The following is an 18,914-nucleotide window of genomic DNA, read 5'->3' as shown; positions in this document are numbered from 1 at the left end:
AAACTGAGAAATCACTCCCAGAATGTCTCTCAAGTATGAAAAAAAGGGCAGAAATAGAGGTAAAACCAAAAGCCCAATGGCTTATCTTCCACAAGCCCTAGAATTTCCTGGGACAGAGTAGAAACACTTAGGTAGACTTAAAAATCTTACAGAAGCCAGGTATGGTATGATGCACATTTAGTCCCAGCCCACACCAGATCTCTTGAACTCCAAACCATCCAGTGCTCCACATTGAGACCTTGTCTCAAAAAAATAAACAGAAAGGAAACTATACTAAAATTTCAGGAAACCCTAAGAAGAACCTGAGTTCTTAAGAATGGACATAAATTACAAAAAGGTAAACAGTGTTCCTCGTCAGCAATAAGTGTGTTAGGAGACAAAGACATATATGTCTTTCATTTCAAAGAAATAAGGGGAAAAGTTCAGAAAATGGTATCTAGTCCAGCAGCTTTCAAGAAGAAATCTAAAAGAGACTTCACATACAAGGATTGCCACTCAAAGAGTCTCTGAATCATGTACATGCACAGCAGCATAATTTACAAGGGCTCTAACAAAAGTTTTATCCATAAGCTATAAGCAGAGAAATAAATGCATGCTGACTTTAAGACCTAAAATACTTACACGATTTCAACAAAGGGCATCAAGGAGGAAAGGAAAGGAGTGAATGCAGCACGTCTGTCTTGTAGGGGAAGGAAAGAAGACAAGACAGCAGCTAGAGACAAGAACAGAAAAGGGCCACTTTAGAACAAAACAAAACATGAAGTGGTAGTGCATGGCTGCAATCCTAGCACTCCAGAGGCAAAGGCAGATGACTGCAAGTTCTAGACCAGCATGGCTACATATGGAGCTCCAGGCCAGCTAGGACTTCATAAATGTGACCCCATGTTAGTTGATTGATAGATGGATGGATGGATGGATACATGCATGCATACATGCAGCCCCAGAAGAAAAAAGGAACTTAAGATTTCAAATAACTAGACACAGGGAGTAACTATTTGAGGGTGGAGGTAGCTCTGTGGATCCAACCCAGGGACTCACATAGCATAATGTGTACACTCCAACACTTAAATATATCCCCAGCTCTAAAAGATTTTACAACCTTTCACCACAGAAAAATTACACTTGAATAGGTATGCTAACATTAATAATTTAAACATACAATAGATATATGAGTCAAAACACCACACAGTTCCCCACAAATAGGTGTATTTTTACACATAGCTAAAAACAAATTTTAAGTTGAGTATGGTGGCCCAGACATGTAATTCTAGTGCTCCAGAGACTGAGGCAGGAGGAAGACTGCAAGTTCAAGGAAAGCCTAAGCTACGTAGTGTGAGCCTGTGTTATCAAATAAAAACATCTATGTATAACATCATGTACAACTTCGAATGCTAGAAAATAATGCTAGACCTAACATAGGCAAAAGCAAGCCAGGCATGGTAATACATGTCTGCAGTCTCAGCACTCAGGAAATGCCAGCAGGAGTACTGTCGTGATGTCTAGGCAAGCAAGGGCTACAAAGCAAAACTGTCAGGGAAAAAAACTTAAGAGCTAGAAAGATGACTGGTTATACAGCACATGCTGTACAAAAGAACTTGAATTAGTATCCTGGCACTCAGGTAAGAAGATGGCTGTTCCCCCATCACAGTGGAAGGTGGAAATAGGAGGATGGCTGAGGCTTGCTGGCCTCCAACCTAGGTCCAGGTTTAGAAAGAGATCCTGTTTCAAAAGAAAAAAAGCAGAGAGTATAGAACAAGATACCCAGTGTCTTCCACTGGCCTTCACACATACAGAGGCATGCACACCTGCACCTACACCTACACACACACACACACACACACACACACACACACACACACACACAGCAAAAGATGGAAATGAAAAAGTACTGTGCATAATGATCAATAAATGAAATGAAGTCTTGGAAAAGCCATTCAAATAGAGCAAGAGACTTCAGAGCGCATGAACGTGCCCACTAGCCTACTCCCACTCTTGAGACTGTCTTTCTTAACAAACTTTCTATTTCTACTGACTTAAACAAACAAATGAACAAAACAACAAACAACAACAACAAAGTAACCATACCTGGGCTGAGAATACAGTAGTGTGCTTTGCCTAGAATGCCTGATACCCTAAGAGGTAGAAAGACAGGTCCTCTGGGACTAGAGTTACAGATAGTTGTGAACCACCATGTGGGTGCTGGGAATCCAGCTCAGACCCTCTAACAAAAGTGACAAACTCTCTTGACTGCTCAACAAAATCTCCAGCCAAAATTAAATCATTTTAAAATACTTTACATTTCTTACCCATTTCTTATCATCTCTCTTCTAATACAGAAGTCTAGGATGGAACCAGTCTGGAAACCACACTACTCAATTAACACATGTGGTAGAACATTACTATAAACCAGGATCACAAGTTACAAAACAAATTAGCTCCTACTAGTTTCAACTGCCTAAGCATGGTGGCAACATGCTTCGGATCAGGAGGCAGAGACAGGCAGATCTCAGTGACTTCAAAACAAGCTGATCTACATAGTGAGTTCCAGTTCAGCCAGAGCTATGTACAGAAACCCTGTCTCAGAAAGAAAGGAAGAAAGAAAAAGAAAAGAAAGGGAAAGGATAGTATAAAGACAATAAACCAAGTGTTTCTAACCTCAGATGGCTTTCCAATAGAGACGAAGAATTATTTAGTTATCAGTGGATTCTCTCAGAGGTATGACTAAAGTACACTCTTGGAAGAGTTCAACAGCCCAACAGCCAAGAAACTGCATTCTCCATCTAGCAGGGCATCCTTGGGTAGGACAGAAGATCAAATGGTATGGAGTAAAAAAAAAAAAAATATCTGATTTCTTGTTTGAATCCTAGAGTGGTGCTTTTCTTTGTAATATCAGCACTCACAAAGCTGAAGCGGGAGAACTGAGTTCAAGACCAGCCTGAGCTACACTTAAGACCACCTCCCCAATAAAAACAAAATTGTTTCTTCAGCACATTCATTATCTGACATACAGTTTTTCATGATTTGTCATATAATTAGAGAAAGCAAAGAAAAGGAATATGGCCAATATCAGACACCATATTAGAAAATAATAAAGAAATCAGAGGTTGGCAGGATAGGTCAGTGGGTACAAATGCCTGCTTCCAAACATGACCACCTGAGTTCAATTCCCACAACTCACCAGGTAGAAGAGAACCGATTCCCATAGATTGTCCTCTGAACTCCCCTTATGCGCCCTCACATGCACACAAATACATACATAACAAATTAAGTAAATATACAAATTAGTAATTAAATGTCTGTGGTTTGTTTAAACTCAGGCAGGCAGGCAGGCAGGCAGGCAGGCAGGCAGGCAGGCAAGAGATGTAGCTCAGTGTGTAGAATGCTTGCCTAACATATAAAAAGCCCTAGGTTCAAGCCCCAGCACCAGACAAAGCAGACATTGCAACAAAAAACCAATAATCTCAGCCTTCAAGAGTTGAAGAGGATCAAAAGTTCAAGGACATCCTTAACCAGAAAATCTGAGGATCACCTTGGAAAACATAAAACAGGATCTCAAAAAATACATAAACTCAAGCTTTGTGTACTTAGCACTTTCAAAAAGTTAAGACCACAGTAATATAACACTCCCACATGTTTTTCAGAATTTTCTCTGAATCACTTCGATCTGAATGACTATTTGTAAGGCAGCCTTTTGTTTGTTTGTTTTGATTTTTGTTCTTTGTTTTTGAAACTCTGTTTTTCTATGTAGCCCTGGCTAAGGCAGCATCTTCAACACCTCTCAAGATTCATATTCCTTCTCCTCTTTTCTTCCTCCTCTTCTTCCTCCCTCCCACCCCTCCCCTCTCTTTTTCTCCTGGGTGGTTTTTTTTTTTTTTTTTGAGACAAGGTTTCTCTGTGTAACAACCCTGGCTGTCCTGGAACTCCCTTTGTAGATCAGGCTGGCCTTTGAACACAGATAATCACCTGCCTCTGCCTCCTGAGTGTTAAGATTAAAGGCCTGCACCTGACTAGATTCTTTTTGGTTTTTGAGACAGGTTCTCTCTGTGTAGCCCTGGCTGTCCTGGAACTTGCTCTATAGACCAGGCTTGTCATAAACTCAGGAATCTGCCTGCCTGTACCTCTGGCTTGCTGGGATTAAATGCATGGGCCACCACCTCACCTCTCCAATTCTTATTCCAATTACTGAATTGGGTCCAGCAATTTGTGTTCTAACTCTCCATGCGTGTGAAAATGTGCAAGTACAAACTAATGTTCATTTGTGTGCATGGTATAGCTCCTCAGGTGCCCACTCCTTTTTGAGCTAGTGTGCCTCACTGGCCTAGAACTTTGCCAAGTAGGCTAGACTAACTAGCCAGTGAATTTCTAGGGATCTGTCTGCTCTCCCACGTGGCCATCACAGATACAAGCCACTATACCCATAGCTTTCTTACCTAGGTTCTGAAGCAAGCAATTTACTGACCAAGCCATCTCCCCAGCCCTATAGGCCATTCTTACATTCAGTACTTGGTAGTCACAACTTTTCCCAAGACAGCCTTGAACATACACACACACACACAATCATGTTTGTTTGATCTAAAGCAATGGAAAAAAACTCAGTAAAACAGTAGACAGGAGGAAAAGCACAAAGGCTAAAATTTCTCAATTGCATTTATATTCCACCAGAGTAGCTATTGTCACTGGGCACCATTTTTCTGGTCAGTGAAACAGACTACCACCACATACCTACCAGAGGAGCTCATCAGGCTGAACTGTGCTAGAACCACACATAACTAATCCAAAACAACACTGCAAATTGGGTAACAGAATCATCTACATATGCCTAATTGTCTAATTAAACCTCTAAAATTGACACTCATGTTAATGTAATACAAACCCACAAAGGAACTTCAGGCTTTTGTGTTGCTTAAAAATCAGGTGCTTGATGCACAGGCCTATAACCTCAGCACTTGGAAAGCAGACGAGAGGATAAGGAGTTCAAGGCCATCCTGGGATATAAGACTGTCTCAAAACAAAACTCAGGTGCTTGGACTGGATCGATTATATACAGCTCAGAGACAGAACATTTACAACATAAGCCCTGTGTTCCAACACACAACTGAAAGAAAGGTGAAAGTGAAGGGGAGCTTGGCGGTGGCACTGTATACACCCAGCTAAGGTGGCTGGAGGACTGGCCTGAGGAGGAGGCCAGCTTGGCAATTCAATCAGTGTCAGTAAGACTGCCCTCAAGCCTGACAACCTGAGCTTCATGTCCAGGACTGGGGAAAGTTGTCCTCTGACCTACACCGATACACAGACACACATGTTAAATAAGTAAATGTAATAAGAAAAATTTTAATCAAGTAAACGACTTTACAACAGGAATACTTTTAAAATCTGTTCTCCTTTTTTCTTTTAGGACAGGGTAAATGCCACATCCCTCTGCCTCCACCTCCCAAGTGGCTGGTATTTTCTAATCTCTTGCAAGAAAAGAATATACATACATATAATGATATAAAATATTATATATACATTTATCCCCAAAGTTTCTATGGCAAAACATCCAATCGCTCAAATGCAACTGGGTGGGTGGGGTACGGCTGGGCACAAAGTATGCAACAGACCTCACACATCAAGCCACTTTCCATAACTCTCATAGCCTGCACTCAGCATCGACCTTCCTCATACGGTAATCTGATATCCAAGTCTTAACCACAAGTAAAACAGAGCTACACTGTAAAGTTCCTATTACAGTATCAGGACAATTGACACTTTCAACAGTAGTCATGGCTGCTAGACATCAGCCCTCCAGGCCTCAAAGAGGAGAAAATACACAAGGCAAGAAAAACAAATTGGTAAGAAAATGAGAAACCGAGTCTCTGTAAAGAGTCGACTTCCCTCCATTCTGTGCCTTTACTGCACAGAATGCTACGGCTGAAACCGGAATTCCCGTGAACTAACGGAAGGGAAACCGGGGGGGGGGGGGGGGGGGGAAACCTCTGGGTGCGAGATGACCTGAATTCTCTCGGGAAGAAAAGCGAGCAAAGCTTAGAAGCGTACCGAGCCCAGAGTCGAATTTTGGGCCTGCTGCGCTTCAGGAGCATTTTCTCGTAAGCTCCAAATCGCCACTATAAAAGGCTTAATTTGTGAGCGCGAAGGGGGATTCAAAGGGTCTTGGGAGAGAAAACGCTTTCTCAAGTAAAAAAGAGTCTCAGGAGAAGAACGCCCCAAGGGACAGGGAGGAAGTGGCGGGGAGCCCACGCCGGGGCACCGCTGGCGCGCGAACAACGACGGCCGTGCCGAGGCACTTACGCGGCCGCCTCTTCCGGAGGCCTTCGGCGCGCGGGCGGGCGGCCGAGGTGGAGCCGCCGAGGGAGCCGGGCCGCTCCCGTCTTACGCTCTCTGCTGCCCCGGACACCGACGGCGCCGCGCTACTCGCCCGGCGCCTTAGCGGCTCCCGCCTCCGCGCTTCGGAGTCCGCAGACTCGCCGGCCGCGGCTGAGGTGGCGGCAGCCCTGCCCTGGCGCTCCATAGGCGCGCCAAACCTGCCCGCTCCCATCCGCAACAGCCGCCGCTGCCGCCCGAGCCAGCCCCCCAGCGCCGCCTCGCCGCCTCCGCGCAGCCCTCTGGAGCGCAGGCGCACGCCGGCTGCCGCCTCTTCCGTTGCGCCAACGTGCAGCGAGCCAATCCGAGCTGGCTAGGGGCGGGCGCCAGAACTCTTGTCCAATAAACTCCCAGACTCGAGCCGAAGAGACTGCGCCACCATCCAATGATAGGCACTCAGGTTGAGCGAAGCAGGCGGGGTCAGCGCAGGCAGAGAACGATGATGGAGGGGCCCAAAGGATTTGGGTGAGGGGTGTCCTCTCTTGCGCATCCACGAGAGCGGTGGCCAAGCTGCTCCCCTTCTCTCTAGAACTCTAGGGAATCTAGAGTCTAGTATCTCCTCGGTGTTCATGAATCGCTTCTTCCTCCCGCCCAATAGAGCCCCCGAAGGTACTAGATGTGTTAGCAGAAGGAAGGACTGAGGTGCAACTAATCTTAGCCTTTGTCCCTGGGTCTGGTTCTATAGCTGCCGTAGGGACCGCACTACAGTCTGCACGGTACAGGCACTCTTTCTTTGTGCTAAGACTTCATTACCAGTACCAGAAGGAATGAAAAGAGTGATTCCCAGTACCAGAAGGAATGAAAAGACTGAGGTTGGTCTCCATGGCAACTGGCGGGAGGAGGTGGATTCTAAATCCTTCACCTACCCCTACCTCCCTGTCTGAAGAAGGCAGTATGAAGGCCTGGAAGTTGCTCTCTCTCTCTCTCTCTCTCTCTCTCTCTCTCTCTCTCTCTCTCTCTCTCTCTCTCTCTCTCTCTTTCTGTGTTTGAGCATTTTTCACGCATGTATGTATGTGACCCAGGTGCTTGCCTGATGCTCGCGGAGGACAGAAGAAACAGAGGGATTCCCCATATGGATCCCAGGAACCTGACCGAGCCCTCTGCAAGAACAGCAAATGCACTTAATCACTGAACTATATAGCTCCAGACCCCTGGGTTGGCTTTTTACAGAAGATGGATTTTTTTTTTAAGCGTTTGCCCTTCCCGACATCCTCAGGTTGCTCTGACCCTAGATAGCCCACCCAACTGTACCCCTGAAACATTCCCTCAGTCCCTCAATTTTAAGTGACTGAGACTTTCTCACAATTTCCCAAGTACCTTTCTTGGGAGGAGATAATGTCCCCTGAATGACAGCCCTCTTACCTTCTAACTTAACTCCCTCACTAATAGTTCCAGGCTGAGCTTCTTATGTGTCTGCTGAATAACACTCCCATACTCGCTCCAAACTAGTACCCCGCAATGTAGGATTAACTCTGGAAACCTTATTTCCTAACGTGAAATTCCAGCTTCGGCAGGAAGACACACTCTCTCTCTCTCTCTCTCTCTCTCTCTCTCTCTCTCTCTCTCTCTCTCTCTCTCACACACACACACACACACACACACACACACACGATCTAACAAAAATCAAGAATGCCCATAACAGAACTGGGAAACCCGATCAACAGTTCAGATCACTTGACTACTCTTTGGAAGACCAGGATTCAAGTCCAAGCTCCCATATGGCTCACAACCCTCTGTAACTTCGGGGCATTCCACTCTCTCTTCTGGTCCCCCTAGAATACCAGGCAGCCACATGCTGAAGTAAGAATGCATGCTGCCAGCCTCTCATGCTGTCTCTGTCCCATGTGTAGCCACTATGCCAACCCAAAGCACTGGGCTAGGGCCTGAGAAGAGCTCCTTTTAGACTTTAAGCTAAAATCTTCAGACATCATTGGAATTCTGAATTATGTGTAAACAATAAAGACAAGATAGAGATGAGACAAAATGAGAGCCATCAAAGCCCTACTGCTGAACTTAGCATGCCCCCCTCCTCTGGGCTACTCATCCAGCTGGTGTTCATTACATCTCCAAGCCTGAAGTGCTTGCTATCAGAGGAAACTGTTGCTGCTCCTGGTGTTAGCTGCAGGCTGGTTAGCTGCACACTGGTGTTAGCTGACTTTTGCCACCATACCTGGCAACTGAACACACCTCCCTTCTTTCTCAGCTAATCCATCCACATTGTAGCTGCTGCCCTTCTAGTGATAGCCACCACTACTGCTCCTGCTCCTGCTCTGCCAAAACCGAAGCCAAAGAAGAATCGGACGAGTCAAGCATGAATATGGGATTTCAACTAATTACAAAACCTTAACCAATCCAGCCAGCTTTATTTGTAAAGTATGGAAATCAAGGCTTAGAGAGATTTAGATGATGAGGCAATTTATCTAAAAATGACAGAGTGGGGAGAGGAGGATACAGGTCCATTAGAGAGTGCTTCAAATAGGGGAAGCCTTAGATTCAGGCTCCATCATGGCAGAAAGAGAGTAGGCAGGGAAGTTACACTATTCTCTGCCTGCATAATCAAAAGAAAGCAGAGACTGGAGCCAAGCTTGGTGGTCATGGCTGTACTTGCAGCACTCGGGAGGTTCCCAAGTTCAAGGCTACCTTGGGCTATGTAGGAAGACCCGATCCCAAGAAGAAAAGGGACAGTACAGATTGAGTTTTCAATAGATTTCAGAAAACCCGCCCCCAGCTTTTTTAAACCATGCCCAGATTTGTTTCTTAAATATAATTCTCACCCTCCACATCCTTTATATTGTGAACTTGCTGACACTCTATGGTATCAAATTTAATCACAAGTGGGACATTTATAATCTTACATCAGAAAAGCAAATTGTTGGTATCTCCAATCAACTCCAGAACTATGCAGAGAGACAGGCAGATGTCTGTGAGTTTGAGGTCAGCCTGGGCCACATAGTGAGAACCTGTTTCGAAAAAAAAAGGCCAAAGAGATAACATAAGAGTCTGTATTAAGTTCAGAGGCTGGGGGCTAGCTCAGTAGGACTTGTCTAATATTCTCAAGGCCCTGAATTCAACCTTTTTTTCCCCTTGGTTTTTTCATGACAGGGTTTCTCTATGTAGCCCTGGCTGTCCTGGAACTCACTCTGTAGACCAGGCTGGCCTCCAACTCAGAAATCCACCTGCCTCTGCCTCCCAAGTGCTGGGATTAAAGGCGTGCACCACCACTGCCTGGCTCTCTGAATTCAATCCTTAACACTGCAATTACTAAATTGAACTATAGGGCTGGGCTTAGTGTTACACACCTGGAATCCTAGCACTTGGGAGGTAGAGGCAGGAGGATCAGGAGACCAAGTCAAGCTGTCTCCCTTATGTAGTCTGAGGCTAGCCTGGGCTACATAAGACCCAGTTTCAAAACCTACTTTATTTTAATATTAATGTAAAATATAAGAAGTGAAGATGATGTTACTTTGGGAAGAGAGAGGAAGGGAAAGAGATCTAAGAGATAGGGAACTTTATTATGGGGCCCGGGCCTGGGCCTGTGCCTACATGGAGATCAGAAGATGATTTTTGTGGGGTTACTTCTCTTCATCTTTTATGTCCTAGAATTAAACTCAGGTTGTCAGGTTTTCAAGTACTTTGCCCAGTGGGCTATCAGAGCCTCAAAACTGGTAGTGTTTCTTGGTCTGAGTGGTTACTTGTGTTCTCTATGTAACATTTCATCAAGGTGTTCATTTGTGATTTGAGCAATAGTCTGGTTTAACACTTTAAAAAGAAATTAAATATTAGCATTGTAATAATAAGCTTATGATTAAAGATAGCTATTTACCTTTAAAAAGTGAGATCAAAACTGTGAGATGAAAACAGCAAATGAGAAGTTTCCCTTCTCTGGGGTTAAGATAGGGTTTTCAGAGAGAGCATTATTGTGGCTTTACCACTTTTGGTCTCCCTCAGTTTTCTGGTGGACAAGTCAGAGCAAGCAGCACAGGGGACTTCGTGAGCACTTCAGAGGAACTGACCAAATTCTAAAAGGAATGACTTGCTGAGCTAGAGTTACTTCTGTACTGAAATACAGAAAGGCAGGCGGATTTCTGAGTTTGAGGCCAGCCTGGTCTACAAAGTGAGTTCCAGGACAGCCAGGACTACACAGAGAAACCCTGTCTCGAAAAAACAAAACAAAACAAAACAAAAACAAAACAAAAAAAAAAAAAAAAGAGCAGTGCAGAGGATGGAGGCCCAGCTTGTGAAGTTTCAGAGGGAAACTTTTTTTTTTTTTTTTTTTTTTTTTTTTTTTTTTTTTTTTTTTGAGTTTTTCGAGACAGGGTTTCTCTGTGTAGCCTTGGCTGTCCTGGACTCACTTTGTAGACCAGGCTGGCCTCGAACTCAGAAATCCGCCTGCCTCTGCCTCCCAAGTGCTGGGATTAAAGGCGTGCGCCACCACTGCCCGGCTTTCAGAGGGAAACTTAAGGACTATCAGAGCTGTTTGCTATTTTGAATTAAGTATTATCATCCTTGTCAGCTAGGGCTAAAGTCAGCCATGACTACCAAGAGACCAGCACCATTGAAGCGAAACCTTTGAATTACTGGGATAGTTTATCCTGGTTAGCCAGAGCTAAGAAATTAGCAGTGATTAAGAAGAGACCGGCATTGCTGGGCAGTGGTGGCACACACCTTTAATCCCAGCACTTGGGAGGCAGAGGCAGGTGGATTTCTGAGTTGGAGGCCAGCCTGGTCTACAGAGTGAGTTCTAAGACAGCCAGGACTACACAGAGAAACCCTGTCTCGAAAAAAACAAAAGGGGGGGGGTGTGAAGCATCACTTTTGGCGACTCAACTCGTGATGTTTGAGTTGGAAAATGTGTGGTTTGAAATGAGGAAGGGTCCAATAGGCTCATATGTTTGATGTTGGAGGAGGTGTGCAGCTGAGGGCTGGCTTTGAGGTTTCAAAAGACTCCTGCCATTCCCAGTGTATGCTCTGCTTCTTGCTTGAAGTGTTTAAGGTGTGAGCTCTCAGCTGTTCATGCTGTCATGCCTTCACTCCATCCTCAGGGACTCCAACCCTTTGAAACTGTAAGTCCAATAAAATGCTTTCTCATGGAGAGGAGCTCAACTTCACAACCTGACTTAATTGGTTAACGGGCACAAAGGGAAAGAGGGGAGGTTCAGGAAATGCAGGCCCTTATTGGGCTTTTGGGTGAATCTCGGGTCATGAGAAACTAAATCGGGCAAGTCAACAGTTCCAAGCCATTAAGACTTGCTTAGCCCCAGACTGATTGTTCTGCTCCAACTACAAAAAGAACATGTCAGATAAACAACCCACTCTGCTCCCAGTCACCCCACAAAAATAGCTGTAACTTCTGTGTGTGTCTCCCAGCCCTTCTCATGCACTCAATTTTCATCCCAGGGGAGTAGGGGTTAACTGGGGCCCCATGCTGTTAACATAAAGCAGACTCAGCCTGTTGAGGTCAAATCTGTCTGCTTCTCTGCCACACTTTTTTTTTTTTAATATTAATTACTTAGCAGAGACAGGGTTTTGTTATATAGCCTTGGCTGTCCTGGAACTCACTGGGTAAACTAGATTGGCCTCGAACTCAGATATCTGCTTGCCTCTGCTTCCCAAATGCTGGGATTAAAACCGTGTGCCACCCCTGCCCTGCTACTAACTGCTTTTGATTGAGACAAAAACCTTTTTGCACCGGGATCAAACACAGGGCTAGATAAGCATTTTGGCCTTGTGTGAAACCTCTGGGGAAACACACACACATGTCTACTCACCCCAGATAGGAAAAGTCCAACTGGGTGAACCAATGAGTTTGTAATGAAATTACTCACAAGAATATGGATAGATTTACTTACAGATCAGAAATGAATAAAATGAAGCAGCATCATTTAAAAGCCTACCTCAACACTATAGACAACTTGCAAAAGCTGCATCCCCGGAGGGCACCCTTGGCGGAAGCTCAGCAAATCCAACAATCTCCTCTTGCCTGCTCAGACGGCCATTGTTTATTGCTTCCATAAATTCAGGACAAGCCTAAGAAACCTTGTAAATTTCAGCTTTCTCAGACAAATAAAATTTATGTACTTCCTGAGTTTCATGAAACTTCCCCTCCTTCCTGGAGGAAATAATTCAGCTCAGAGGAGACTGCCACAGAACACTAAATTACATCAGCAGTCTGCCAGATTTCCTGTTTTGCAGTGGTTGGGTTTGTTTGTTTGGGGGGAGGCAGGCTGTTATTTACTATAATTAAAAACAAACAGTCTCAGGCTAGCCAGTGTTGTGGCTCATGCCTATAATCCAATACTGTGAAGGGCAGGGCAGGAACATAGCTGCTGCAGGTGGTTCAAGGTTAGCCTGGGAAACAAAGTGAGTTCCAAGCCAACCTGCTGAAAAAAAGAGAAAGGGATTGGGAGATTGGAGAGGGATAAATTTCAGAGGCAGCTTAGAGAGATGAGATGGAAGACAAAAACAAACAAACAGAGATGTCTGACCTTCAACAGTCTGATGTGTGCTTATTGAATGCACAGCCAGGGGGCAGACTCTCCTGAAGGAGGCTGAGCATTCTGTCAAGGGAAAAGATGGGGGGCGGGGGGGGCGGGGAATGACTGCAGCACTTAGCCTTCCAGAGTTGCCTGCCCAAGGCAAAACAGGCTGTCTCAGCAGCTAACCCAACAAAATCCAGGATCGAGCAAGATAATTTGTAATCTCACAAGAATACTGGTTTAAAGCAGAAACACTTACCATTCCAAACCCTAAAGGGGTGGGAGTGTAGATTCTTTCTTAGCTGTTTCCTGCAGAGGACAGCTGTTGTTAGACGGAGTTGGCTTACAAGGAGGCCCTCTGGGGTTTTGAAAATTATTATAGAGCTGTTAGCAGATGAGGGGAGGAGTAAAATCCAGAGAGACAATGAGACCATGAAAGGAAGTGAGTCTAGAGTTGATTTAGGGCGACAGTAACTAGTCCCATTGCCAAGAGTGCTGCACCGAAAAATGAGCCAGCAGAAGCATCAGGGCGGTACAGAGCAATGAAGTAGGAAACAGGAGAAAACAGAGGACTAATGTAGGAATTGTATCTGGCCTAGGATGAAGGCTCCTCGTAGCCAGAGCCTCCCCTCCTCAGCATCTGAAAGTTCCTTTTGCTTTTGCAGATGTATCAGGAACAACTGGAGCAGAGGGAGCCTCGGTCGGTGAGAGCCTTTGGGAGAGCCTAGAGGAACAGTTTGTTTGGATGTAGGGAGAAGTTCCGTAAGGAAAATGTTTAAAATTAGCAGGGTAAAAACATAAAGGAGGATAATAAGGAGGAAGTGATTGGGGAGGAGCCAGAATGGAGGGGTCCCAAAAGCCCATATATAATGAAAGGAAAATTATTGTCTCAGGACCCCAAGACCAAGTTCTCAGTACAAACGGACAGAAGGCAGGGAATAACGGACAGAGACATGAGATAGAAGATGAAGGAGAAGGCCAAGCAGTGGTGGCGCACGCCTTTAATCCCAGCACTTGGGAGGCAGAGGCAGGCAGATTTCTGAGTTCACGGCCAGCCTGGTCTACAGAGTGAGTTCCAGGACAACCAGGGCTACACAGAGAAACCCTGTCTAGAAAAACAAACAGAAAAAGAAGATGATGAAGGAGAAGGGGATGGGAACGGGGGCGGGGGGGGGGGGTGTAATTTGTCCCAGAGGATAAAGGACTGCCTCAGGGTAGCAAGGAGACAGATATGTGGCCCATAGGAAAATGGTAGTTTATAAAAGTACGAGGGAAACCCCCATGTTAGGATGAAGTGCTTAATTTTAATTTGGTCATGCTAATTAGGTGAGCCAAAGGGAGCTTTTGATTACTGGATTTCAGTACTTTGATAGCTGGACCTTAATAGTCAGCCTCAGGAGGAGGAAGTAGCCAAATAAGGGAATGGACCTTGGTGGCTAGCTTTAGGAACGGAATAGCAAGGCAGAGGGCATGGGAGAGACTGAAAGGTCTACCAGAGCCATGCTCCACCCCTCATCTGGCCAGAGTCCCTTCACATAGGAAGAGGCTTGTAGATGATTTTTTGTCTGGTCCCTGTGTGAACTAGACCAGGCAGTCATTCTTCAGTGACAGGGTCCTGATGGGGATATGCCGGAAGATGAGAAAGAGAGAGGGGATAAAAGCTGAGGTTGGTTGGTCTCACACAGACCTTTTCTTTTTGAGAGGGATGAGGGGATTCAAAACAGGGTTTCTCTATGTAGCCCTGGCCTGTATACCAACCGAGTGTGGTGATCCCAGCACTTAGGAGGTGGAGGTAGGCAGATCTCTGAGTTCAAGGCCACCCTGGTCTACATAGTCAGTTCAGGACAGCCAGGGATATATAGAGAGATCCTGTTTCAAAAAGCAAAATAAAAAATAAAACAAAACAAAAAAGGAAAAGAAAAAAGAAACAATTATAGCATTTTAAAAAAGATTTATCTTTATTTATATGAGTACAATGTAGCTGTCTTCAGACACACCAGAAGAGGGCATCAGATTCCATTACAGATGGTTGTAAACTGGAAATTGAACTCAGGACCTCTGGAAGAACAGTCAGTGTTCTTAATCGCTGAGCCATCTCTCCAGCCTGAATTATAGCATCTTATATCCTATATGTAGTGAGGGTGGGAATGACCAGGAACAGCAGAGAGCTAAGTCAGACAATATTGGTAAAAGAGAATACAGGATACTTCAGACACAGCTGCCTTAGAACAGATAACAGCTCAGAGGGAGGAGTCAGGTCCCCACAACCTCAAGTCCTCCAAGGCACAGGCTCCAGCACTAGACCAGCCCTGCCAATTCTGTTCCTGGACAAGAACACAGAACTAAAATTCCCTTTGTCCTTTCATCAGAGCCTCTGAGAAAGTCTTGGGTTGGTCTGTCTCTGCACACTTGTGTGTTTGGACCCCCATCTCAAACCAGGTAGGATTTATTTATTGGTGCAGAAGCAGCGTTGTTGGAGGAGAGTCCAGATTCCATCCTCAGCAGCAGCAGTCACATCTAGTAGAACAGAGCAGCAGCCAAAGAATCAAGAACATCCTGAAGGATGTTAAACTGATCTTCGGCGTCTGGTGAGACAGCTTAACAGACACACAGAAGGCTCCAACCTGGCTGTTTTAGTTCTGAGTCTCAAAACAATGCAAAAAGGGTAGTGAAGGGGATGGCCCATTAATCTCCCTTTCAGAGGTCATCCAAACTGCTTTGAGGGGCTTGCCCCACCCCACTCTACCCCAGTTTAACTGTTTCAAGCTGACAAAAGGTTGACAACTAGGGTAGCAAAGTGCCCCAGAAGAGGGTCCATCCAAGAGTCCACAATAAAACATAACATGGCGAATAGATCAAGAACATCAGTCAGGAGGTACTAACTAACTAACAACTCAGTGGGGGACAAAGTTAATGAGGAAAAAATTTACATGAAGAGCAACAGAATATAAGGTTAAATCTAGAGTTAGCATAAAGTTAAATGCAGCTGTACAATGGCTGGACCATGACCAGAGTTCCGTAGAAGGGAAAGGTAACCAGTTAGCTGTTTGTTTCTATCGGACTCCTACACAAGAACAAAGCACCTGGAAGCTCTGTAAAAGAGTTCAGGTAAAGGGAACCCTACTGAATCATTTTTATAGGAGTGTCTAGCAAAGTTCCAAAGATGCTGCTAGGATAGTCTGAACAACTCTCCAAAGCTGTGAGTTTGATGGCAGAGTATCTGGCAGCCTCCTTTAATCAGGGAACATGGGTGGCTAGGGTGTAGACCCTGGAATTAGCTTTTGCTAACAGGAAGAACTATAAGCCAAGGTAAAGGGCATGACCAATTGAACTAGCATGCAGGTCCCATTAACAGCCAGGTGGTTAGTTCAGGTACAAGTTTCCCTCATTCACGGAATTCTCATATGTCAGTCTGGGAGACAGTGAGTGTGGAGTAATTGAAATTTGCCTCTCTATGCTTGACACATTTAGGATGTAGCTGGAGAGCCCACTGGCTATAGACTCATTTGCACAGGCAGGCACCTTTGACTTCAGGGTGGGGTAAAGAACTTGAGGAAATGGGGTACATCAGCCATCAGTCCTTCTCAGTGCTCACGACCCTCTGTCTGAGAAGGTAAACATGCATATGGAAGTGACTGTCCTAATTGGCAATAGAACTCTGATATAAAACCCCTGGCAGTGAGCATTTTGGGAAGCCAATGAAGCTAGACTCAACCTGTGTTAAATCAACCCAGAGCTAGAGATGTCAGCTTTCTACCTGACACCTCTAACCAACCACTCCATCTCTTATGAGGTGGACCAACCAAAAAGCCAAATATATTTCCCAACCAGCCATGACATGTCATTTATGTATTCCCCATATCAACAACCTCCCATCACAGGACCTAATGTCCTTCCCTCTAACATTGCCAGACCACTGTCTGCTTCTGGGGTCCCTGACAAATGCAGGGACTGTCTTAGTTTAGAATTCTATTACTATTTAAAAAAACAATAACAAGAGCAACATGGGGGTGGGTTTGTATTTCACCTTATAGCTTCTAGTCCATCATTCAGAGAAGTCAAGGCAACTCAAGCAAGGAAGGAACCTGGAGGCACAAATCGATACAGAGACCATGGAAGAGTGCCGCCTCCTGCCTTGCTCCTCACATCTTACTCAGCCATTCACAGTAGGATGGGCCCTCCTATATCAACCACTACACAAGAATATGTAGCAGGGCAATGGTGGCTTTAATCCCAGAACTCTAGAGGCAGAAGCAAGTGGATTTCTATGAATTAAAGGCCAGCCTGATCTACAGAATGAGTTCCAGGATAGCCAAGACTACACAGAGAAACTTTATCTTGAAAAACTAAAAAAAAGAAAGGAAGGAAGGAAAAAAGAAAACAAAAGAAAGAGAGAAGGAAGGAAGGAAGGAAGGAAGGAAGGAAGGAAGGAAGGAAGGAAGGAAGATAGGTAGGTAGGTAGGTGGGTGCACCAAAGTCTTCTGCACAAGCTAATCTGGTGGGGGCATTTTCTCAGTTGAGATTACCCCTTCCCAAATGGCTCCACTTTGTGAGTTGAATACAACATACATTTGTAAAATCAGTGCACAAATGAGGAAGTAGACCAGCACCCAGAATGCCCTTCCTTAGCTCTGTCCTTCCTTGGTTCATCATTCTGACTCCTACCCCCAGAGGCCAGCTTCGCTTGTTTCTGTACTTGATAACTGATAGATCCCACTTTTCTATGTGTACTTACTCCTGCTCAATACCACACCTGGAGATTCATGCACATGTGCTATATGAACACCACTGTGTATGGTAAATTCTTTCATATCCATTGCTATATATTAATGTGACAATTTCCTCATAATGGTGACAAAATACTTGACCAAAAACAACTTACAGAGGGAAATTACTTCAATGTAGTTTCAGATACGTCAGTCCACAATCCTGGGTTCTACTGATTCCCAGACTGTGTTGAGGCACTGTGCTAGCTTAGTTTTATGTCAACTTGACACAAGCCACAGTCAGCAGAGATGAGGGAGCCTGAAATGATGAGCAGCACCCATTCTGGCTTTTGCATCAGCTTGCTCCTGCCTCCAGTTCCTGCCCTGCTTAAGTTCTTTGTTCAGTGGACTATGATGTGGAAGTGTAAGCTAAATAAACCCTTTACCCCTGACCTGCTTTTTGTCATGGTGTTTTATCACAGCAGTAGACACCCTACTCAGGACAGGCGAACTGTTTCACCTGTCATAGTGGTGGGAACGCATGAGGAGGCAGAGTTTTAACCTTCTGGTGGACAGAACGATAGTTTGGGTAGGGGAGTAGACAAGATACAGGAAACAGTGGCAGTTTCCCTAGTGACTTCCTCCTCCAACAAGGTCCCCACCAGTTGCAGATCAAGCATTCAACCCATAAGCTATTTGTGGGGGTCACTTATATCCAAACTGTAACAGCATTTTACTGTGGATAGCCATTTGGGGGTTGTATCCAGTTTGGGGCTATTACAGATAATGTGATAGTTAGAGATATTTTACATTTCTTGGAGAACATGAGTCCTTACTTCTATCATGAGCATGCCAAAAGATGGAATTGCTGGCCCATAGGATAAGCCCAGATTTCCAACAGGGTCACACCAACTGTCTTAGTCCACTTGCACTGTTATCAACAAGCACCTTGAACTAGACAGTGTATAAACAACAGAAATGTATTTCTGACATTATTGGAGGTTGGGAAACCAAGATCCAGGCACAAGAAAAATTCAGCTTGCTTTCTGCATCCAAGATAACATACTTTCTCCTTGCTACCTCACAGAGTGGAAGGAAAGAAGGGCTTCATACTTTTTAAAATTACAGTATACTTGTACATGTGCGTTTGTGTATGTGTATCACTGTGCATGTGTGTCACTGTGCACGTGTGCCACTGTGCACATGTGAAGATCAGAGAAGTTGGCTCTTTCCCTCTACCACATGAGTCCTGGGGATCAAACTCAGGTCACTGGGTTTGGTGGCAAGTGGCCTTTACCTGCTGAGCCATCTCACTGGCCTTCAAGCCTCTTTATGAGAGGGCAAGTTCCATTCAGAAGTGTGGCACCACCAT

The 18,914-nt window shown here is 45.0% G+C and overlaps 1 protein-coding gene across 5 annotated transcripts in view; it reads right to left on the bottom strand.

Moving 5' to 3' along the window:
* The window catches only part of Pank2 (pantothenate kinase 2), a 33,525-nt gene extending 26,889 nt beyond the window's left edge, over positions 1-6,636 (bottom strand). For 2 of the 5 annotated variants that reach the window (XM_076929782.1, XM_076929784.1), the window contains exon 1: positions 6,037-6,237. Coding sequence is in view for 1 of the 5 variants with exons in the window: in XM_034493745.2 (XP_034349636.1) it covers positions 6,289-6,535 (247 nt within the window). In the remaining 4 variants the exon portion in view is untranslated. Of the gene's footprint in view, positions 1-621; positions 711-6,036; positions 6,258-6,288 lie in introns of those variants that run through there. The other 3 variants (XM_034493745.2, XM_034493747.2, XM_076929783.1) reach the window with 3 other exon arrangements.
* Positions 6,637-18,914: the final 12,278 nt, after the last annotated feature.

Source organism: Arvicanthis niloticus, chromosome 2, assembly GCF_011762505.2.
Source record: "Arvicanthis niloticus isolate mArvNil1 chromosome 2, mArvNil1.pat.X, whole genome shotgun sequence".
NCBI lineage: Eukaryota > Metazoa > Chordata > Mammalia > Rodentia > Muridae > Arvicanthis > Arvicanthis niloticus.
Note: the sequence above shows the minus strand (reverse complement) of the source record. Positions and strands in the feature narration are given on the sequence as shown.